Genomic DNA, 25,563 nt, shown 5'->3' with positions numbered 1-25,563 from the left:
GGGTTTGAATGTTCAAAAAAGTCTCCACAGAGAGAGAGAGAGAGAGAGAGAGAGAGAGAGAGAGAGAGAGAGAGAGAGAGAGAGAGAGAGAGAGAGAGAGAGAGAGAGAGAGAGAGAGAGAGAGAGAGAGAGAGAGAGAGAGAGAGAGGGGACAGACAGACAGACAGACAGACAGACAGACAGACAGACAGACAGACAGACAGACAGACAGACAGACAGACAGACAGACAGAGACAGAGAGACAGAGACAGAGACAGAGAGTTCTCTAAAAGTATAGGAGTGCACTCGAAATGCCACACAGTCGAAAATTGGTGAAGCTTAGCCTTAACCTTAGAGATTTGTTGTATTTTCAAATTTTGTATTTGTTCATGTGTGTATTTGTCAGTTTGTCTTTTTAATGTCCTACTTGTTTCACAATTCTGTTTTTTATATTTTTATATTTTGTATCGTGTAAAGAACAAAAAGGAAAACACATATTTGCAATATTTAGACACTATATTCACAATTTATTTGACACATTTGAACTTACAGGGTTTGGTAAAATTAAAGCAATTGTACGAGGAAAAAATACCACTCGCATTTTGCGTGTTGTCCAGCCATTAGTAACCTATACATTGCAAGGGGAGCCTACTGCAAAAACCTATGCGATAGAGGGCACTGTTTGATGTTCAGGTCACCTTTTAAACTGAAGTAGTGGCTGTAAATGAGCTGAGATATGTTTTGAATACATTCAAATATTGAAATGCATAAAATTCATTTTAACTATGCCTCGATTGGGCTTTATACATTTAACGGTACAACAATTATAAAGCCTGTGATTTCAACGCATTAATATTATTTCAGGCGTTTCGTTTCGTCGAGCGAGGGCGTCCCTCACGAAGAGTGGTAGCTGTGCAACTTTCTCTATGTTAAACCCTCGAAAAGGACGCCCGCTCGTGACGAAATGTAGTGAAATTCTATACCTCACAGCATCTGAAGACTTATGCTTTGACTATTCAGTTGATAAGTTTAGTAACTACACAACAAAGTGAAGATTTTGAAGCTATTAAACGGTCACCCTCGACGAGAATTCATAAATGAAATTCTGAAACTATCTAGAATACAATCACCTACATGAGCTCAAAGAAAAGAAAGGTGACATTGTCTCATAATATATTTCAAAAATAAAACTCTCTCTCTTTCTTTGCAACTTCTATTTCATAAATCATTTTACAGTAAAATTACACAGTGGTAGTATAGTATACACAAAACAATTTACATTTAGGGAAATTAAATACTATTGTATGGACTTGGATAAGACATTCATTGCACTTTCTTCCCGTATTATTCTATATAGATAAACTAGTTCATAGTTGTTCATTTCATTTCATTAATTTCAGCGTGTGTTGTACATTTCAGTCTATATATATGTATAAAGGACATCTGTCAAGCAGGCTGGTCTGGTTAACGTTCAATGGAATAACGTTTGGTTTTGACTGGATAAAACCACAGATAAAGTTCTCTGATAACGTTTTCTGTGGTGTATATTTGTCATCTAAAATTGGCGGGTCAAAAATATCTATTTATGGGCATTTAATGTTTTCTTTTTTTAAAACTTCAATCAAGGGGTTTTTCACTTAGATTTAGAACGTTACTGATAAGATAAATCAAATTAGTATTTTTCCAGTTGTCATTTTTTTAGTACCGGTCCCAATACCCCTCATACTTTTCCGAGTCACGGCTTTTGCTGTTCATGGCCAACTGCAGAGCTTTACCAATTTGTTCCTCTATATCTCCTCCAGCTACTTGTTCTTTGACCAACTCATCTAGAATTTCGCCGACCACGTCATCCATATCTTCACCGTATTTACCCTGTTCTTGCAGTGCCTCGTACAGGGATTGTGCCAAGTAGCGTTCACTGGAGATAGGTCCGTCATATTCGCCGTTATCCTCTGTCAGGGCGGGTAGTTCCTCGTAGGGAGACTCATCGGGGTAATATCCAATAAAAGAATATTCGTCTTCGACATTCTCCTCCTCCTCTTCTTCCTCCTTCATCTCCTCTTCCTCCTTCTCCTCCTCATCCTCCTCCTGATCATCATCATTGACGTTATCTATGTCTTCTTCAGCATCTGTTTCATCATAGATTTCGTTTTCCTGTTCTTCTGTGTCAACCTCATCACTGTCATCACCCTCCTTGAGTTCGTCGAAATCTTCAAGTTCGGTTGTTTCTGGCTGCCCGTGGTCTTGGGATATGTCATTACCAATGTTTACATCATCTGCATCGTTTTCCTCATCTTGGCTGTCATCTACTACTACTACACCATTCCCCTTATTTGCATTCATTTCTGCAGTGTAATGAGCCAACCAGTCCGGTGATGTCTGGGTTCCGTGTAGGACCAGAGTCCATTCGAAGAGAACACCATCATGAATCGGAGCTCCCGACATGCCAACCTCGAGAATCCATTCTCCACGCGGGTCCTCACCCCAGTTGTGAGTTGTCATGAAGGGCCACTCATCAAATCCTTCTTCGGAGTCATCATCATTTGGTCGAGTACTGAGGAGGATACTGGTCGTCCCGACGGGTGATGTCATATTGATTGTGACGTCACCTCTCCTGGTACTCCGTAAACTGATCACACCTTGAACGTGTTCGAGGAAACGAACGGAATTCTCCTGGCCATCACAGGCATCAGTGTTCAGCACCAGACGCAATTTTTCATCATTTTCATTGGAAGGAATGGCTCTGAAGAAGAGAACGAAAGCGAGAAAATGATATGTTAGACTTTAAAAAGACACCAATATGATATCACCATTGTAACAATACAATAACCAAACAGTACCTGCAAAAGTACGTGTTGGATAAAGTGGATATGGCGGGGTGGGGGTGGGGTGGGGTGGGGGTGGGTACTCCTATATGAAGGTGAGTGGGAATGTACCACCTAAATGGATAATTTTCCACGTAACGCTGAAACATGGACCCACTTTTCCGTCAAAATATTCCTTGAAATTTTCGAGTAAATGTTTAATCGGCTTCAAAGAAATCTGAACTACAATCCAAATCGTTTCGCTGAGCATCTTACAGGGCATTTAGAATGAAAATCAATACTTCATTTTGTACCCAAGGTAGGCGTAACCAGTGTCACTGACATCTACAAATGGAACTCATCAGCCAATCAGGGGTCAGTCAGTAAACCAATGTCATACAGTAACATCAAACTTTAAGCGAAATCTAAGCCATGCCGGTAGGAAAATACAGAAAATATTTCATAACATTTTCAACATACAGCAATAATGTAATGTTTTACATTTCTTAGATTGTTGACTTGGATTTGGACATTTCCTCATCTGTCTATTTCTGCTTGGCAATGTGCGCAGTTCCCATACAATAAAACTAACTGTCAATTAGAGAAGAGACAACGGTAACACAGTAAATTCATTTGGCTTAATATACAAAATTTTCATAATGAAATAGAAACTATCTCTTGTCAGCTTAACCACGTACCCAATGAAGGTATTAAACGACATAGTAAATTGTGATATCTTACGTTTTCTCTTTGTAACTGGCTCCAGTGCAGTGGAATCTTTCAGGGACGGTCTCCCAATTCTTTGCTTCCTTGACTATCGCTCCAGCATCCAAGACGCCGAAGCCAAACAAATGATTGAACTCTAATCCTACGCCGTTGGAACGCCATTGGTGGACTTCATCGTACAGCTGGTTACGTTTGGATGTCAGAACCGTAAGATGCTGCATATCCCGCCAAGTTAGGTTACGACTAGACAAAAAATGTTGATGAGGTGCATTAATGATAAAGTAACAGCTGTATAAAGTATCAACTATTGTTGCCCGTGATAATTAACAGAAATTTGTTTATTCAAAAATGCGAATGAGTAAAGAAACGAAAAATGGATAAAATAGTTGGGTGTTTTTTTTTCTGAAGGGGAAGGCCTAGATGTTCAAATATATTGAGACTCTTCCTTTGGCGTTATTTTATGTCTAATGTTATCAGCTTGCTGGTGTGTTCAGAAAACTATTAACACTCCAACTGTGAGTGCATGCCACACAAGGAAATTTCAATGCTGGGACTTGACAGGAGTATATGTAATGTTATCATTTTTGTACGTATTGGTCTAAACGTGTGTTTTACATCAAAATAACATAAAAGTCATGGTCGCTAAATATGTTCATAGTTGATCGAAGAACAATGACAGAATGATGTTGGCACATGTAGAACAAAACGCTGTCGACTCTTTAAATAATTCTTGCCGTCTACTAGATCTAAATGGTACTCTAACCTTAGGGGCTGTGAGACTGTAAAGACAATAGTGAATCCAATCGCGAGAGAGAGATAAACTAATCGTAATAAATGATGATGGGTCGATATCAGAAATAGGAAATACCCCTATAGCCTAGACTGACATCGCCGAACGTGTCATTATCACCTTTTGAAAAGGAGGGGAAGAGCGCCCGCAACGACCGATATTTCATGTTAGACGATAATTTGTTTTCTCCTAGTGTTACTATAAATAGTCACTTGTTATTTTATATGTTGACGTTCATCCGGTTTTAACCTTTGTCGTTTTAACGACCAATAGAAGGTAAAACGTGCTCACATAAGTTAATTTCACAAGATACACCTAGTGACGTCACCAATGATAAATATTTACGAAAAATAACAAGAAATAACCAATTGGCCAATAGTAGATATTACACTAAGCAATGTAATAATATGATATGAACAAATAGAAGAAAATGTTATTGCCATTAACAAAACAACTCTCCCGTAAAGCTTCAAGTAGATTTTACATAATGAATTATGCAGAGCGCAATCATTTTCGAAGTGCTGGGTATGCTTACTATGGTTATGGGAGGGGGGGGGTTAATTCATAGTGTGTGTGTGTGTGTGTGTGTGTGTGTGTGTGTGTATACACACGTGTCTCTGTCTGTATATATGTGTCTCTGTCTGTTTCTGTATCTGTCTCTGTGTCACTGTCTCTGTGTCTGTCTCTGTCTGTGTCTGTGTCTGTGTCTGTGTCTGTGTATGTGTATGTGTCACTGTCTATGTCTGTATTTTGGATATGAGGAATTCACAGTGTTCACATATAAAATTATTATCTTTTAATTAAGAAGGCTATAAGTACAAAAGTGTGCTATATTTCAATTAAGCTGATTTAAACAGAATTAACACACATTGAGGCCAGAGTACTGACTGCACTTGTCGATAACATTACTTTACGCAGCACCTCAAAATTGAGTTTTGAAGGTCAACAGATTCAGAAAGATGCAATGTCAATCCATTATAGAAATGATTAAATACGTGGATAATATTTCATCAGGATACTTACTTGGCCTCGAGAGCTAGGGCAAAGACACCAGCTGCCTCAGGTGCGGCTGCCGATGTACCAGAGTGCTGTAGAGTACATTTGCCATACAGATCTGTAGTCGCCTGTAAGGTGATTTCAATAAATACGTAATCGGATATAAAGGAAATAGTACCATTACTGCTTTTGAACATTTGCCCATGATAGTATAAATGCAATGTGTGCGAACGAATACATATAGATTAAAGTACAATTTGTTATGATCAAATCCTAGATATAAGGAAAAAAATACCTTCTTCAAAAAGTATGCAAATTAGGGCAATTAATATGTACGGAATTTACCTAAAACAAATCTTTTCTACACATAACCACGTATAATATGTGTACAACATACCATTTAATGCAAATTTCTATAGATTTTACTAAAAGCTGTTTCACACATTCTTTCAACCATACAGAATATATCTGCCAACTATTGTTTAAATAAGGAAAATACAAATTTTGCAAAATAATATGCAGATAAGGGTAATTGATATGCATGGGTTTTGTTCAACACTAATCAGATTCAGATATAACCGGAACCACATAGTATATATGTACCCAATTTGAATTCATTTGGGCAAGCAGAGAGTTTGAAATAATGGTGATACTGACAAATGATGTTATATTGGGAAAATTAATTCAGAATTTTCAGAAAAATGATTAAAAACAGGTTTCACACAAAAAGAGTCGTACATTTCATCACCTATAGAGTACACATATACCAAGTATTAGTTCATTCGATCTAAGCATGCAAATGGGGACGATTAATATGTACGAATTTTGTATAAAGTTAATATTTCCTAGATATGGTCACACAGAATATGTCACGATTTTATAGTTAACTAAATAAACTTTATCTAAACATAATATTTACCACGCCAGCTTCAGGATGTCTGTTTCTTCCATTGCTGAAAGTAGATGCTAGGGTGGAGGAACACGATTCATCATAAAGAGCGGTACGACCATCGTTGATGGCGCTGTTGATAGAGATAGTCCACATACTGGAAGCATAGCCATCACAGTTGCAATCATCTGCAGCTCCGCCATCTCCTGAAGCCCACACGTAGATACTACCGAGCCCTCCGCGGCCCTAGGCGAATGCAGAAAAATATGTAAATTGAACTGTCATCGATTGTATAAATCGCTTCGGTGCTGACTTTGAATTCGACTTGAAAGACAAGACGCTGAGATACTGAAGCAATGTAGCGTAGGTAACGAAATGAACACTTGAATTATTGAGCAAGCACATAAAACGACTTTTTGAGATGCGATCATTAGAGCATTGTGAATGTAACGGTTAGAATGTGTTCCATGGTTGTCGGACAGTTTAAAGGGGAGTAAAGCTACAAGCCGGGGGAATGGATATGGGTGGGTGGTTCGAAAACGATTTGTTTCGTTTATAAGGGGAAACGTACATGGTAACATGTAAACTGTATCGAGTGATGGCTCAAGTGAAATACTAGTATTCAATGTCGACCTACGATCACAACTACCTTAGCAAATACAATGTACGTGATTTTAGATCTTCTGAATGAAAGGTTCTTCACTGAAAGATACATCTCAATACACTTTAATAATTTTCCACCGGCATACAGTATTCAAATACTAGTAGTCTAGCAATATGATTCCCTTACGTCGTTGACGCCATCGGCTATTGCTTTTAAGGTCTGTTCACGTGGGCCATCAACTGTTTTACCGTCATCTTGAGGTCCCCAGCTGGCACTGTAAATGTCGATGACCTGTGGCATATGACCCATGGATGACGATTCAATGAGATCTGTCATGAACGGTTGATCCAACATACGTATACCTGAAAATAACATAAGATCAAAGTTCACTTCAACGTCGTTAACACATTCTAACTGAATGAATTTCAACAAATTATCTCGCAGACTATCACCTTCAGCAAATCTTGCTCAAAAAATCTCAAGTTAACTTAGAAGATTCCTCATTAGATAATACTGTCGTGATAAGTTACATTGAATATTGAATATTTGATATGCAGCCTTACCGGCAACCTTAGAGTGGTAGGCAACTCCCACTACACATACTGAGTTATTTGCAACGGCTGAAACTTCACCCGCACACCGAGTACCATGGCTGCGAAAAGAACATTTCGAGTTTAAAAATATATATATTTCAAAATAACTTTGGATACTTTCACTACATAAAACTTAAGCTCCCTGGGTAAGCTCTTACAATAGATGGTTTAAACATTGTAAGATGTTTTAGTTTACCCGACATGTATATGACGTTTCGACTTCAAAACGCACAGCTGGCATTTTCAATATTTGAAAGAATCAATAAAATATTTATTGTCATGTAGAAATACTTATGTTTTTATGAACGAATTCTAGGGTCATATACATTGATTTGTAATGGTCACGTGATGATGGTTAATATATTAATCAATGAATGCACACTAAAGCAGAGTCAACTAAATGGTTGTAATTGATTCAACTGTAATCATCCAAGCCTACTTATATCTTGTTTGTCTTAAAGTTTTATCAAAAGAAATTAATCACTTAATGATGATGGGTGAACAAAATTTAATAAAGATATAAACCTTTTGTTACCGAAATTTCAAGAAATTACGGAATGTTGCTCGCCTTGTCTGATTATGTTTTTTTAAATCTCAAGTTTAAATTCAATATCCTTAGTACAGTTTGTAACGAGTAACGATACTTTATCCTCCATAACCCCAATATTTATGAATGGCCCATTTTCCCGTTAATTTTACAAGTTTAACAATTAATCTTCTGACCACCTTTTATGTGCTTTCTTGAAAGCTACGATTAAATGTCACATCAATATTTTATAAATTAACATTTCTTTGCAAATGACGACTTATAATATAATAAAGATCAGTTTTCTGGATGAATAACATTCTAGATGTCTGTGTTCCGATGTGTCTACCATTCAACAAAAAATCACACAATTAGTTTTCTTCCAATAATCAAGGTATTTGTTACAAGGTTAATTCTATGCAAGAGTTTCCATTGAAAATCCCATATTTTTTTTACACATGTTTCGAAATGAATACACAGTTTTGACTTTAATTTTATATACAGAGGAACCACCTGTACATATGTAAACCATGTACACAACTTATGTGCCGGCTGGACAGAGGAATGGCAGAGTTATTTCCAGACAGTATGATATATATCAATTTAGAGGACTAGTTGTCCACTATCAAAAGTCATAATGCATAATTCTCCCATATTTATGATTGTCATGTACTTTAAAACAACGTAGGAAGATACAAGATGTCAAGTCCTTCAGGTTATTGTTACTATACATGGAAAGTTTGTCTCACCTATTGAACCAGTCTGGTGTAAACCTAGGATACGGGTAATCATCGTCACTGCTAAAGTCGTAGCTTGCTTCAGCATGATAATTTGGTGCGATATCTGGATGCATATAATCTATACCTGTAGGCGCAAAATACAGATCAAACTCGTCACCATGTAATCTTACCCGGTCAGTGCATTCGTTTACTGATAAGCCCGTCAAAAGCTGAGGTATGTAACCTTCCAATAAAAAGTGTTATTTTAACATCTCCAGTTCCAAACCATCAAAGTTATTGAGACAAAAGTATTGTTCTCTCTCGATTTCGTACACCTGAACTTCACCATAGACCCTGATTTATATAAAGACCATGTTGTTGTGACTTTAGAAATAAACTTGATCTTAAAGTCTGATCAGGTGTGTCTTGAAATACAAATCCATCATATAAATGATATTCATATGACATTTTAATCCTTTGATCCCCAATGTGTATATTATGTATGATACTAGATAAAAACTTAATCCCGACGACGACAAATCCATTCCATGAACAGATTAGCGTCAGAAACAGTCTGCATTGATCCAATCTTTGAAAATCAGCGTCGTATGTCTTAGTCTTTACTCTCCCAGCCAAGTCAAATAGGATTAATGGCAGGCTCTGATTTAGATTCCACCACTCTATCTTCCTTATTGTCCTAATTCTCTTCCATCATTTCAGAGAGTTCATTAATGTTAAAACATAGTCTTTTGATATACTTCGTACGACTTATCTCACTGGGTGGTATTCAGATCATGATATTCAGATCTCAATGTTTAATATTCGGATCTCACTGTATGATGTTCAAATCGTGATATTCAGATCTCATTGTATGATATTCAAATTGTGATATTCAGATCTCACTGTCTGATATTCAGATCTCACTGTATGATATTCAAATTGTGATATTCAGATCTCATTGTATGATATTCAAATCGTGATATTCGGATCTCACTGTATGATATTCAGATATCACTGTCTGATATTCAGATCTCACTGTATGATATTCAAATTGTGATATTCAGATCTCACTGTCTGATATTCAGATCATGATATTTACATCTCACTGCATAGTATTCAGCAGCTCGTGATATTTAGATCTCACTTTGCGATATTTTGATCTCCCTGTGTGCTATTTAAAGCACGGTATTCTCTTTGCACGATATTCAAATCACGATATTCAGATCTCACTGTATGATATTAAAATCATGATTATTTTCTCACTGTTTAAAAGGCTGACCATGATATTTCGATCTCACTATCTGATATTCAAATCCCAATGTATGATATTCAAATCGTGATATTCAGATCTCACTATATGATATTAAAATCATGATTATTTTCTCACTGCTTTATTTCTCACTGTATATGATATAATAATTTCCATACATTGTGAAGGACATCATCATTATCTGAAGCCTGAGCTTGTTTTTTCCCCATTTCTTCTCCATTAATCTCTCTCATACATTATTGTGTGTATTTTCAAATCAAAAGGAGAATGTGGAGACATAATATTTCTGTACAATCTTATTAAGTGCATCGTTTTAATGTAAGCCAATTGTATTTCTTGATTTGCGATTTTATGGTCTTGACTGATATTAAATATTACTCACCATCATCCATGATCGCTATGACAACGTCTTTCCCTGTAACGCCTTGTCTCCATGCTTCTAAAACATTTAAATCTAAACCGGCCTTGCCGTCAGCCTGGCCTGTATTTTTCTGTTGAAAGGAAATTAAATGCAAAATTTTAACAACTCACAGCAAAGTCGTCTTAATAAGGTATATCAATATCGTGGTTTATTGATGCATTTTTTTGCCCAGACAGTTACGTCACTAGATCTTGATTTTGTTCCAAGTCTAGTCAGCACTGACTAACTGTCAGTACGTTCCATAGCCCAGTAAAACTGCTATTTTATTTTTGAGCGACGTACATCTTTTCTCAAAGGTCTGTCAACCCACATTTTACTGACAATCGGCATTTCACAAAAATTAACTTCCACGGCAGGTTTGAATAATGACAACTAATCTATTGTCAGTAACATGGCGTCTTCTTTGAGTATATTCGATAAAACGTGTCGTGTGCAATCTGTTCATGGCATCTCATGCTTGATAGCGACTATGGGTGTCTGCCATATTAGCGACTCTGCAAACGACGTCCGTCAACACACACACACTTTAGTGTTGCGAGTAGTTTGCTGAAACATATTCCCAGATTAATAACTAGAGTCGAAATCGTAAAGCACAAAATATTTGCGAGTTGGAGCGTGAATGTTCCTTGTTCTTGTTTATCAACGTATGGTTAACATTTGTGACTTTATTTGCAATTAAATAAATAAAATAAACAATAACAACAAAAAATAATAATAATAACAAAAAAAAACTTACCAAATACCACTGTTTTTCAAACAGTGCGTCATTATATTCACTATATGGATTAATCTTGTCTTTTGAGGATTCCTCAACTATAGCCGGTCTTTTGCTTCTTTTTAAATCTTTAAAACCTCTTTTCCTGCGGATAAATCCTTCTTGTTGTACGACCCTTGCAACCTGAAGAAGAGCGAACAAGAATGCTACATGAGATATCATCATCATCATCATCATCATCATCATCATCATCATCATCATCATCATCATCATCATCATCATCATCATCATCATCATCATCATCATCATCATCATCATCATCATCATCATCATCATCGACGACGACGACGGCAGCAGCAGCAGCAGCAGCAGCAGCAGCAACAGCAACAACAACAACAACAACAACAACAACAACAACAACAAATAAATTGGAGACGTTAGTGTACAAATGTACTATGCATAGTTTGCTTGGTGGGACTGAAAGACAGTGAAAAGCCACATAGATTTACGGGTGCTGTCATTACTCGACCAATCACCATTTAATGTGAACAAACTGTTGTATCCGTCAATTCAATTGTACGATGTAAATCTCCTAAAATATACATGAACGGTGTTCAGTACGACGTGACTGCAGTTAGTAATTCCGCCATGAACGTTGCTTTCCAAAAACCTTCCAATTATGTATAAATCTCCATGGTTGCCCTTGTCAACGAAGATCAACAGTCATTTCTCTACTAAAGTTATACTGACAGGTAATAATAATCTAAAAATAGACGCTTTCATCACTTTCCCTACCTTTGTCTAACCACATATAATATTTGAAATAATATCACGTATCTAGAACGAAAAGCAATTTAAAAAGAAAACGACAGTTCCGTGTTTTGGCTTCACAAGTGTTGAATGTAGCGTATTACAACACCCTCGACAGTGACCTCTCGTTTAGTAATCTTTTACCTTACAAAAACCGACATGGAAATTACGACTCGTATTAACCATTTTGTGAGAGACATATCATAGGCAATTTTGTTATTTAATACAGTAGGTTTTTTTAACTGTCCCTGGTGACTCATAAACTTTCAATTAGCTTTCTAAAATGATGTACACGAAATAGTAGGATTATAGCAGCAACCGAACCAGTTGGCGGGGGGGGGGGGTAGTAGCTGTCCACAATTTCAAGTAATTCTTCCAATGCAAGATGACACGGAGTATAGTCTAGAGAATTATACTATAAGCATTTCAATAATATTCCTACTCCAAATTCATAAAATGTGGTTTTCACATATTGGTTGACTGTACATAAAGCATGATGTCGGATAATAAATGTACAATGCAATATCCCTTCGTTCGGAAATCAGAGGTACAACTTTAGAATCTTCATGTATTTTACATCACTGAGAGCAAAAACTCCCAGTTCAATAGATTCGTATTATCCTTAGAACTCGCCAACAACTAAATGCATCGGGCGCCGATATACGTATCGATACGAGACCAGGTACAATTTGCTATTTATGTCTGGTTTGTTTGATAGCTTTTTTGCAGCTGCAGGCTACCCCTTGTTTCTTGATACTGATTTTGGCATATCGAATTCCAACCCTTCGTCGTCCTAAAATACGGACTCCATTTCTGTTCAACTATCAAGGTATAGCGGATACTTTCTTTCTGCGTTTACAATATTACACATGAGGGTCTTCGCTAAATTTCGAGTTGAGGATAAATTATTGTTGAAATGTTATGGTACACACTTATTACACCGTTTAATGATAAAGATTGACAGTAGGATCTATGTAAAAGTTCGTTGTAATTTATTCAAGTATTGTTTAATAAACATACTATATATATATTAGTTATGACAGTATAAAATATAGTCGCCCACGTTGCAGATCACTGCAGATTATTAACATGATGTATTTAGATTGTTTCTATCCTGATTCTGTACCCACTTATCACGAATCAGCATAATTATGATCATGAACAGATTTAATTACATGGATTAGCAACTCCTCATCAACAGTAAATCGAAGAGGTTTTTGAATGTGCACGTGAGTCGTGACTTGCTGGTGACGGATGACAGACCACACAAAGTGATGGAAGAAAGAAATCGTGTTTCAAAGAAACCTTTACAAGTGACTGGTTATCATTTGAGCTGGTTTTACCCTCAAGACATCAAAGTGAGATCATTGGGACGAGTGAGTTTATCTTTCCTTTAGTATTTTAAAATGTTTGTTTGCCAGTAAGAGAGTTGACAAGGTTTTGTCGACTTCATATTTTTTTACATTTTAGATAAAAATACAAGTCGTCAAGAGAAGACGGACAAGAGCAGTAACGTAGAATTCTCGACGGACTGATAAAATTCCTCGTGTGTTTTTAAAGTGTTAGATATTTGCTGTTCTATGTGGTTACAACGTAAACACGAACATCAGGAGTGGGGGGGGGGGGGTTCCATCAAACTACGAATAACTTCATTAGATTGTAAAATGTAATTCGCAAAAAAGATATTTGAATCCCTCATCTTTTTGCTGACGTCGAGAACATAATATTTATGATAAAATTGGTACAATGTACAATTTAGATGTAAAGGTAATCTGTTGATCAGTCGAAATCTGATGTAGAAGAGGTCCCTATTTAGATGTAAAGGTAATCTTTTGATCGAAATCTGATGTAGAAGAGGCCCCTATTTAGATGTAAAGGTAATCTGTTGATTGAAATCTGATGTAGAAGAGGCCCCTATTTAGATGTAAAGGTAATCTGTTGATTGAAATCTGATGTAGAAGAGGCCCCTATTTAGATGTAAAGGTAATCTGTTGATTGAAATCTGATGTAGAAGAGGCCCCTATTTAGATGTAAAGGTAATCTGTTGATTGAAATCTGATGTAGAAGAGGCCCCTATTTAGATGTAAAGGTAATCTGTTGATTGAAATCTGATGTAGAAGAGGCCCCTATTTAGATGTAAAGGTAATCTGTTGATCGAAATCTGATGTAGAAGAGGCCCCTATTTAGATGTAAAGGTAATCTGTTGATCGAAATCTGATGTAGAAGAGGCCCCTATTTAGATGTAAAGGTAATCTGTTGATCGAAATCTGATGTAGAAGAGGCCCCTATTTAGATGTAAAGGTAATCTGTTGATCGAAATCTGATGTAGAAGAGCCCCCTATTTAGATGTAAAGGTAATCTGTTGATTGAAATCTGATGTAGAAGAGGCCCCTATTTAGATGTAAAGGTAATCTGTTGATCGAAATCTGATGTAGAAGAGGCCCCTATTTAGATGTAAAGGTAATCTGTTGATCGAAATCTGATGTAGAAGAGCCCCCTATTTAGATGTAAAGGTAATCTGTTGATTGAAATCTGATGTAGAAGAGGCCCCTATTTAGATGTAAAGGTAATCTGTTGATCGAAATCTGATGTAGAAGAGCCCCCTATTTAGATATAAAGGTAATCTGTTGATTGAGGCCCCTATTTAGATGTAAAGGTAATATGTTGCTTGAAATCTGATGTAGAAGAGGCCCTATATATTTAGGTTCCTATTTAGGTTGTCCACTGTTTAGTATTTCATATCTGCCATTTCGTGTTTTGGGTGATCGTGGTCTCTGAAGACTAAGAAGGCAATATCATTTATTCTAGAATGTACAAAGACTCGACGACAAATTCATATTGTAAGAAGAACATGAATATACATGGCACACTATACATGAATTACAGGAAACAGACACTTCGTGAATTACATAAATTTACAATACTTCATAAATTGGTGTTATCACCAATCACACATACTTTCGATTAAAAATCAGTGCCGCTGTAATTAAGTGATCGGTTATCATTTTTGTTTGATGTGCTCAATCAATCGAAAGATGACTTAAATGTTTAAAGGCACACGACACGTTTCTTAAAACTACGTGGGTGTTGTCATAGAAATCAACGAGATCGTTGTGAAAACGTGACAAATATCGACCGTTTTCAATTACAATGTAGTGTTTGATGCTCTCCACTCTCCACTGTGAAAATTCACCAATTTACGTAATCCTTGATATTAAGACTTTTCACTCTGAAATGTTTTTTGCAGCTATAAAATGACAAAATTCGTTCCGAAATACACGATAGTTATTTAAACTCTGGTACAGAATATTGAAGTCAATGAAATTGATGTACCGGTGTTGTTGTAAACAAATCCAGTCTAGTACTTGGATTCGGTGAAAACTACGATGCCTTACATTGTATCTAATTAAAAATTTCCACTTTACTGGAAAGGATATTTGTTTTTGGTTTTGTTGAGTCACTTAACTCACCAGACCATCAAGCTTATATTGAACGGAATATCATAGGCCAGGGCACTGACAAGGTTCTTGTCTGTGGATAAGGTGAAACCTTCGTGACCATATGGGCGTACAGATAAAAAAAAACCCACACCAACGCTTCGAAATGTGTTTTAAAGTAAGGAATAACTCGACGAGGAGAATATGAAATAACACTAAAAATAAATGGTGATAACCAAGCATTCAACAGTGTTTGATAACATCTCTCTAAAATCATTACATTAAACACAAGACTGATTTCGAACATTTATCTTCGGTAACAATTTCCTTTTTATTGATTGACAAAAACATCGACTGCTGACTTTTAAAAGTCGAAAATATTATAGACGCCTGTCACATGTCGGGTTATATGATAGATCGATCGTTGCTAAGAGATCTAATCGATTTGTTTAATCTGTGTGAAGCGGAAACGGTCTGCAAAGGTCATGGAGTAAAATCAATGTGAAATTCAACACTATAAATACAACTCTTCTTCTAGGGGAGACTGCCTCCTAATATTAAAAGTTAAGTCCATCATCTTCAAAAATAACAACTTTGAGTGACATTAGCCGCAATTTCTTCAACGAAAGCTCTTCAGCTTTCGAAGTTATTATGAGATTATATTGTTGCTACGAGATCTAATTTATTCATGCCAGATGGTGTTGAGATTTCACCACTTAATAATAATAATAATAATAATAATAAATTCTTATCAGCGCATTACGCAACAGCCTCAATGCGCTTTACAATACTGAGAAAAAAAAAAAAAAAAAAAACTTATTGATTACTGCACTAAAAGTATAGTATGTTCTAAAAGTTTGTAAACAAGTATGTCTTTAGTTGGGACTTGAATATTTCGATCGATACCGCTCTCCTAATGTGAATTGGGAGAGAGTTCCATAACTTAGGACCGGCAACAGAGAAGGCGCGATCTCCGTACGTGGTAGTTGCAACACGTGGAATGGCAAGTGTAAGATGAGTACTAGAACGTAGGGCACGTGTTGGCTTGTGTATGGGTATTAGTTCAATGATGTAGGATGGTGACAGTTTGTTGACAGCCTTGTAGGTGACGAGCAAGATTTTGTATGCAATACGTTGACGTACAGGTAACCAATGAAGATTATGTAATACTGGTGAGACATGATCATATTTGCGTAGTTTGGCAACAAGTCTAGCAGCTGTGTTCTGCACACGTTGAAGTTTGTTGATCTCTTTGTCTGGTAATCCATAGAGGATGGAATTGCAATAATCCAGCCTAGAGGTAACAAATGCATGGATTAGTCTTTCGGTACTGGTATTGTCGAGGTACTTTCTAATTTGGCCGATCTTTCGAATGGCTAGAGATGCTGCTCTGCAGATGTTATTTACATGACAAGTCATTCTAAGTTCCGAGTCAAGTATAACCCCAAGGTCACGTGTTGTGGATGATGTGTTGACAGTGCTGTCCCCAATTGTGATACATGGTACAGGATTGGTTTTACTGAATCGAGATGAGAAGTGGATTATCTCTGTTTTACTGTCATTAAGCTTTAATTTATTCGATGCATACCAAGTTCGTATATCAGCAATGCATGCTTCAATACGCGAGACTGTGTTCATGTGTTGTGATCGTTTCATCATCTGGTAAAGTTGAGAGTCATCAGCATACATCATACTGTTTAGATTATGTTGTGAAATCAGATCCTCTAAGGGTGCGACATACATGGTAAAGAGTATGGGACCTAGAACTGATCCCTGTGGGACTCCAAAGTTTAGGCTGTGACAGGCAGACTTTGCATTGTTTACTGTTACATGTTGTGTTCGATGCTGGAGGTATGACCTAAACCAGGAGAGTACTGTGCCATCTATCCCAAACCGCTTATGCATTCTGTCTATTAAGATTTGATGGTCAATCGTGTCAAATGCTGCAGACAGATCTAATAGGACAAGTATAACATCTTGGTGTCCATCAATAGCATGAAGAGTATCATTATAAACACGAATGATAGCGGTTTCTGTACTGTGGTGTTTACGGTATGCAGACTGCATCTTTGCATATAGGTCATTGCTTTGTAGGTGATGATGAAGTTCATGTGCCACTACTTTCTCCAGAACTTTTGACAGGAACGGTAAGTTTGATATTGGTCTGTAATTCTTGAGGTCATTGGGGTCATTTTTCAGGTTTTTGATGATGGGTGTAATTAAGGCTGTCTTGAATGAGTTGGGAACACATCCACTTGCCAATGAAGCATTGATAATTTCCGTAATCGATGGTAAAAGTTCATCTATACATTCCTTCAGCATCCAGGTTGGTAGAGGGTCCAGTTGACAGTGTTTATTTGGTGAATCCATAATTATCTTACGGACCAGCTCTGATGACACAGGTGAGAATTCACTGAGTCTCTTGGCAATAGGTGTATGCGAGTTGACAGTGTTCACTGTTGGTACTACTAATTCATCAAGGTCCTCTCTAAGACTGTTGATTTTACTGTCGAAGTAGTTAGCAAATTTGTTTGCCAGTTTTTCAGGGCAATCGGAAGCTGGTAATGTATTGTCATCTTCTGGAGTCAGCATCTTGTCAATAATCTTGAAAAGTTTTTTCTGATCACAGTTAGCAATTCTGTCCGAGTGGTAAGTAGATTTAGCACTCTCAATCATATGATGGTATGCCTTACATTCTTCTTTGAAGATCTGTTTGTCAATCTCAAGTCCAGATGACATCCATTTCCTTTCAAGTTGTCTCTTCTTTTGCTTGGCGGCATGAATTACATCAGAGTACCAAGGTGCATGTGGTCTTAAAGTGATGGTGCGAGTCTTCTCTGGGGCATGGTGGTTAATATATTGGCGCAAGGTTGTGTTGTATTGATTTATGATAGTAGTCAGATCGGAAGTGTGGCTTGTGACAAGAGGTGATGCTTGGATGTCTTTGCGCATTTCTGCCATGTTGATGCTCTTGAAATTACGATAACAAACTTTGCGCCTTGTTGACTTTACACGAGGTACAGCAAGATTACAACTCACAGCATCATGATCAGATGGAAGACCTCTGTGAATAGTGGTACTTGAGACGAGGTTATCTGTTTGACGTGAGATGATCAAATCAAGAGTGTGCCCACAACGATGTGTGGTTTCCGTAGTATGTTGTTGAAGGTTGGAGGATTCAAGTAGCTCAAGGAAGTGTGATGCCTCACGATTTGTTACATCATCTATGTGAAAGTTAAAGTCACCCGCAATAAGTAAGTAGCCAGGAGCAGTTGTTAATGTTTCAATCAGGGAGGAGAATTGGCTAAGGAACATTGATGTTGTCAACTTGTTCTTCTTTGATGGGGGTGGGCGGTATAGTGTGATCAGGCGTACTGTGGTAGACTTTGAGCTAATTGTAAGATCAGTATGTTCAAATGAGTTATACTGAGTTGACGATTTATTAACTTTGACACTGAATCCCTTTCGTAATAGGACACCAACTCCACCACCTTTACTTTTGCGAGGTATAAATTATGATCAGGTAGGGTACTTCTTAGTTCAGAGATGGCGTGATTATCGCCAGAGTTACCAGTTAGCCAGGTCTCTGTTATAGAAATAACATCAAGTTGTTTTTCAGTTACAAAGTCACATAGTGATGTTATCTTTGACTTCATGGCTTGTGCATTCCATAATGCAAATGAGATGGTCCTGGGGTGATGATTTGTCCCTTTCAGCAGTGGAATGTTCATCAGGTTGCTTTTGTTTTGGTGTATGTTGTTATTCTGTTCCATCTGTGCATTTGTAATCACTTTGGTCTGATGAGTGATCATTACAGGAAGAAGTTGTTTCTTTTTTGTTCCACTGGCACATCCTCTTTTGGTTGGCCACGTCCTGCATATATTAAGTGTCTTCAGTTGATTCCAGGTGTTGCAGTTAACTCTAGACAATGCACGGTTGTTGAGTACTCCATTCTTGATACTAATTAAGGCAGCTCTTGTGTATATTAATGAAGCCATACTTACCAGGTGTAAGGTCAGCAGAAGACTTTCCAGGGCAGCAACAACAAAACCCAGCAAGTAAATCTGCAGCAAACTACCAACTAAACTTCAAAAAAACTTCTTCTGATAGGTCCAAAGGTATCACAGGATATTCATAAAACTAATAAGAGCAGTGATTTCACGGAAAATTCTCAAAAACGGGTAAAATTTTAAGCTAGATCAGGAGAGCAGGTTGAGTGCAGCCTCACAGCGCAACTCATTAGCATACATTATGGCCGGTCTAGTTCGGCGAGAAGGCCTATGATTTCTAACAGGGATGGATTCTACAACAACTAGCTAGTTATTTACCTCCAAAAATATTAAATTTTTAAAGAGGAAAAGTATACTGTTCTTTTTCCACTAAAGAGCAAAAAAAATGTCTCCAAGTTGGAAGGTTTTACAATGTATCGTTCCCTTGAAATCACGACAGGCAAAGTCGTGTTTGCCACGTCTTTCGTTAAGATGGAATCGATTAAACTACAGATTGAGAACGACTCGTTGCACCCTAGGCTGTCGATATAAATAACTTATCAGGACTGTATCAAATCTAATCGTTAAAAATATATTTAACTAGTAATCGATTTTGTTTTCCTTTTATAGAAATGTCTGGCCTTTTTTTCACATGGCAGGTTAAGGTTCTGGGAATATTTTATATGTAATTAAAACGTTTAATTGAAACAAGCAAATATCTTTTTATAAAACACGAACGACATACGCTACTGAGTAGCAAATCAGCGAAGAGTCTGACAGACAAACATCGTGAATCTATAGCTAGGTAAAGAGACACTGCCGTACGGATATGGGTAAATATATATCTATATTTGTACAAAAAACAGGACAAAAATAACTATCCTCTATTCAATAGGTTTGTGATTTCCATGATCTTCAGATGTAAATGTACGATAACTTTTTTTTTTTTGTAAAAACGAAATTGATATACTCGTATCGGATGAATATGTAGCATACATTCACGACTCTTATCTTTTCCATTTATGTTATACAATCTTCATTTGTTAGAAAAGGAAGCAATGACAAGACTGAGATCTGAGAATGAGACCAACTTTTTTAATTTTTAGATGTTAAAGGTGGTCCGATGGAAAAAAAAACAGTTTGTGGATTCACCACATGCTTTAATATAAAACCAAATTTCATCGAGAAAGAAAATCCAGCTTGATTTGTAAAAACTGAATAATACGTAATACACAGAGTTCATGGCAATTTAAAGAAATACAATCCATGCTGTGTATTATAGTAAAAAAAAGTATTCATAAGCTATAATAATTACTGCCCATCGTTGTCAATTTGATATGCATTTGAATAGCAATTAATGTAATATGAGAGAAAGGTTGTACAATAATGAACAGGATGTTTATCGAATTGAAAATTTGAAGAAGACAATCTGTCATGCGCCGTCGTCAACTAGTGGGCAAATCTGAGTATTTCTTTATGAACAAAATGACTCGTATAAATGTACCGGTCTCATGACGTAGCATATTAGTAGCCTCCCCACTGGTTCTTTCATTGCAGTCAGATAGAATATACAATATTTTCCTTCAACAGTTTGCATTATGTATGAGAGTGAATCTTTAGAGAGTCGACATCTCTACGCTACTTCTTACAATGTAATGTTGCTAGCTGTAGTCTAAAGTCAGCCTCAGATTGACATTCAGAGCACGATCGCTTTCCGCGGCATTGTCAAAGATACTGAATGCAAAAATGCGACATTTTCATTGTCGTCATTGCTAGACACAAATATAGCGTCAGTAAATTCATGGCGGAAATAACACCAATAGGCCAATCACAAACTCTGTTTGAGTAACAAAATACATTTGTTAGTTTAGACTAATTTTTCAGTGCACAGTTACCTCTGACAAGCAAAATTGTATAGACTGTGTAATACAGTAACTGTTAAATAAGACTGGGTAGGTCGCAAACACTACCCAAAGGCTGAAAATGCCACCTTGGCAGATTATACAAGAACCTTTTGGCATTTTCTTTTCTGATGTGAATGTTTATAAGATGGAAAATAATGGTTTGAGACTTCACCATTTTAAGAATGCCATCTACGTCAATGCACGTTAGACAGTCGTACAAAGTGTAAGTACTATTTTTTTGAGAAAGAAAACTGAGACTTACCGCAGGATCTGATTCCAGTGCATCAATGTAATCTATACTTCGTTTTCTTCGATGTTGTGGAACGTTTTCATGTACAAAATGATGAAGATGGGGCAGATTACGAATCTACAAGAAATGTACACAGAAATAAAAAACGTTAGCTTTGAAATAAACACATTTAAATAGTCCAATTCGAAATAAAATTATCATGTACAAAATGATGAAGATGGGACAGGTTGAATCTACAACAATGTACAAACACATTTAAATTACGTGGGCCGAAATAGAATCATCATATACAAAATGATAGCTAAGATGGGACAAGTTACAAATCTATATGTACACAGAAATCAACAACTTTGTGTTGAAAGTAACACATTTAAATAGTTTAAGTATGTGGGTACCAATAAAACCAAATGTTTTTAAAACCAGAATGCGTTTCACAAACATGTCGTCTAGCAAATTAGCGATAGTGAATGTGAGCATTTTGAATCACCTTTAAACATGAAAGGAGGTGACTTATACAAGCTTGTGATATACACTTCAGATTTGATCTATCTGTAGATCACATACTAGTATACGTTAGTTTTCGACACATAACTGGTGTGTACGTACATACGCACGGTTTGTGTGACTATGTACAAGTTCATGGTTAGATAGTGTGCTGACGATTATCTTAGTGGAGAATTTTTATTCAAAACGTCGACGATTTTACTTAGCGTACTGCCTTTAATTTACCATGTTTAGTTGCTCCGCAACAACTGTCATACACACAAATCGATTCATCATTGTAATGCTACGTGTATTGGAAGTGATGAGTCATTTAAAGTACTCCCTTAAATAAAATTTAAGACAGATTTTTCGAGCAAGGGTACGGTTCATTGTCAGTGTTTGAATGTCTGCATCATTGTTTGCAGTCCCGAGGGTTTCGTGACAAAAAGTCCGATTCGTATTAATTCAATAAGCATTTTAATCGACAGAGTGTACAATTTTAATTTTTATGATAAAATATATATTTTTGGCGAGAAGGGCGACATTTTGTATTAACAATCAGAAACCTTTGATATCTTTTGAAAAGCAGATTTTGCTCTGATGTATTCAAATATCGTCTTTACCACACAAACTAGTGATAAAGTACAAATTGTATTTCAGCTCTGAAACATGCAAATGATTTAACATTCAGGCGAAGAGCAGAAGAAAAACAAAATTAGTGCTGAATAATCACAGATGGAGAGACCAGGATATGAATAAATTCCAATCGTAGTTCGATTCAAATGATTGGAGTTACCATAGCAACATATGTGGGTATGAGGAAAGACTTCATTCAAGTGAACAAGAGACGTTAATGGCTATGTGATGCCTCAAAAGTGCGAAAAAATATATGTACTGTTGATTGGAATCGTTGGCAAAGTTCGAAGTGAAAAGACGTAGCGAAGTCAGTCTCCACGATGTTTGAAATCCACAGAAACTCATCAAGATTTGTACTGGATCAATTCATTAGACTTATACGTTGCGTGCACTCTTCATTCACAACATAATATGGCAAAATGGATTATCTTATTTTCATTCAAGCAACTTAATAATGTAGTAGTTTTCTAAAAGCGATGACAAGTCATCACCGATGTCACATGATGACAAATCCTGTTAAGGAAGAAGTAACTGACATAAACAAATCACGTTGAAAGAGATGGACACCCCTGATTGATATCAATACATGTGTACCAATTACTCTGTGCACTCTTTCTCTGAGATTGTCTATTACAGACACAGCACATTTCATCACTCTGATCATTTACATGGATGTTTCACTCTGGATCCGCTTTCTACTAACATTTCTGAGAACGTACATGATGTAATCACATCCCAATCGTAATAATAATAGAATAGAAAGCATCAAGGGGGATTGTCTAATAGGTCACGCACGAATGGAAACAAAATATAGATAAAAATGATAATTAACACGGAGTCAAAAGTTCACTCGGTGTTAGGTTTTTCATTCACCATAAAATTTATGTCGTACACATGCACCGTCACAGGTGTCATGTAGTGAATTATTTATCATTGAATTCATAGTATGTCTGTCTGTCTGTCTGTCTGTCTGTCTGTCTGTCTGTCTGTCTGCCTGCCTGCCTGTCTGTCTGTCTGTCTGTCTGTCTGTCTGTTTGTCTGTCTGTTTATCTATTTATTTCAGTTAGTCTTGCACGGCATACACCTACTGAGTTCATACTTAATGTATTTTATGTGCATAAATTATGAAATGATGCGTAACAAGACGTAACTGAGCAATACATTGCCGAAAACTATTTTTTGCACACCACCAAGAAATCCATCGTTTTAATTTGAATAGCGCTGTTAACAGTCCGAGGAAGGATGATATAACTCTTGCATTTTGGAAGGCAACAAATCGGTAACAATTGTACTATTGATGTGTATAGTGTAGAGTTAAAGTGGCCATATGGATGAGAATTTGGTATTTATTTTGGATTTTTATTTGATAAAACTGCTTCACCATGTTTTTCTACTTGAAAAAATAATGTGAAATAACATATACCAAGTCCATATTCAAATCTCAATAAACAGCAAAACACTAAACAATGTGTAAATATTTGTTATTGTACGTACAATAACAAACTAAGTAACTTTTTACACCTTGTGCATCTTTTTGCAATGTATTGAGTTATGAACATGGACTTGGTATATGTTCTTTTGCTGTATTTTTTCAAGTAGAAAAACATGGTGAAGCTGTTTTATCAAATAAAAATCCAAAATAAATACCAAATTCTCATCCATATGGCCACTTTTTAAGCAGTACAAATGTACAATAAGTGTTATGCTGTGTATAGTTGGACACTGTAGTGCAGTATAGTATATGTGCAGTGCCGTGGACTTGTAGTGTTGTGTAGTGCCACATCGTGTGGGGATACTGTACGATTGTGAGTTGTTGTGTATAGTATTTTGTGCAGTGCTGTTTTGATCTTCACACTGTGATGTATTTCATTGAGGTGCATTATCATATTTGCGTAAAGTTGTGAGGGATCCAGTCTATTAGACTATGTTCTATAGATGTCTACATTTAATGGCGGGATCCCATCAAATTTCAACATATGGGTTTGAATATATTGGGAAATGAAATAACATATTGCATCATGTATTAATTCTAAATTTCCTGGCATGTATGTACAAATGCAGAGACGCGTGTAAGATTTCAGAACCGATCGACCGACCGCCCGCCCGACCGACCGACCGACCGACAGACCGACCGACCAACCAACCAACCGACCAACCAACCAACCAACCAACCAACCAACCAACCAACCAACCGATTAACCAACCGATTAACCAACCATCAAATGGAAAACGCAAACCTGCGAAAACAAAACATATATATGCGTTTGATGCCAGGGAAGCCAGTGAATGATAACGTGACGACGATATATAAGAATCACTGATAACAGAAAGTTGTTCAAATAAGAGGCCATGAAATAGTGAGTGAAGAGATCTCGGTATGATTAATTCTCTTTCACAAAATCTACTTTCTGTCACTATTCAACTATTGCTTAGCAATGCATTTACAAATGTAATGAGTTAGTCAGTTCGTGGACAACAATGAAATCCTGCGTCTATCAAATAAAAACCGTGATACTGTTCAACGTGATTTGATAGGGTCAAACTAACAAGAATATAATACATGTTGAATTTATCACTAGACATTAATTTTGCAAGCCATCTCATCAGTATACATTATGTTTTTACCTTTACTGAATCTTGTCAAAATTCATAGTCATCTTTCGATGTACGAGGAGAGTTTGTAGGTCTGTGAATTATTCTAGAATCGTATTACATGGCATTATCAACCTAATGTTATAGGAATAGATAGCAAGCTGTATAGATAGGCAGAAGGACAGGCAGACAGACAGACAGGCAGGCACAAATACACACATATGGGGGTGTGTGCATAAACAAACAGAGACTGTTCAGATAGATAGATAGATAGATAGATAGATAGATAGATAGATAGATAGATAGATAGATAGATAGATAGATAGATGGATAGATAGATAGATAGATAGATAGATAGATAGATAGATAGATAGATAGATGGATAGATAGATAGATAGATAGATAGATAGATAGATAGATAGATAGATAG

At 36.6% G+C, this 25,563-nt stretch overlaps 1 protein-coding gene across 2 annotated transcripts in view; it reads right to left on the bottom strand.

Moving 5' to 3' along the window:
- Positions 1–493: 493 nt before the first annotated feature.
- Positions 494–25,563, bottom strand: part of LOC144453577 (neuroendocrine convertase 2-like) — a 32,295-nt gene continuing 7,225 nt past the window's right edge. The window contains exons 2-12 of one of the 2 annotated variants that reach the window (XM_078144897.1): positions 21,435–21,539; positions 11,054–11,215; positions 10,279–10,387; positions 8,657–8,771; positions 7,352–7,440; positions 6,975–7,150; positions 6,215–6,430; positions 5,323–5,423; positions 3,525–3,752; positions 2,152–2,722; positions 494–2,052 (exon numbers count right to left, since the gene is read on the bottom strand). In XM_078144897.1, coding sequence (XP_078001023.1) covers positions 1,678–2,052; positions 2,152–2,722; positions 3,525–3,752; positions 5,323–5,423; positions 6,215–6,430; positions 6,975–7,150; positions 7,352–7,440; positions 8,657–8,771; positions 10,279–10,387; positions 11,054–11,215; positions 21,435–21,539 — 2,247 coding nt within the window. In that variant the 3' untranslated portion in view covers positions 494–1,677. Of the gene's footprint in view, positions 2,723–3,524; positions 3,753–5,322; positions 5,424–6,214; positions 6,431–6,974; positions 7,151–7,351; positions 7,441–8,656; positions 8,772–10,278; positions 10,388–11,053; positions 11,216–21,434; positions 21,540–25,563 lie in introns of both variants that reach the window. The other variant, XM_078144896.1, reaches the window with a different exon arrangement.

This window comes from Glandiceps talaboti, chromosome 2, assembly GCF_964340395.1.
Source record: "Glandiceps talaboti chromosome 2, keGlaTala1.1, whole genome shotgun sequence".
Lineage (NCBI taxonomy): Eukaryota > Metazoa > Hemichordata > Enteropneusta > Spengelidae > Glandiceps > Glandiceps talaboti.
Note: the sequence above shows the minus strand (reverse complement) of the source record. Positions and strands in the feature narration are given on the sequence as shown.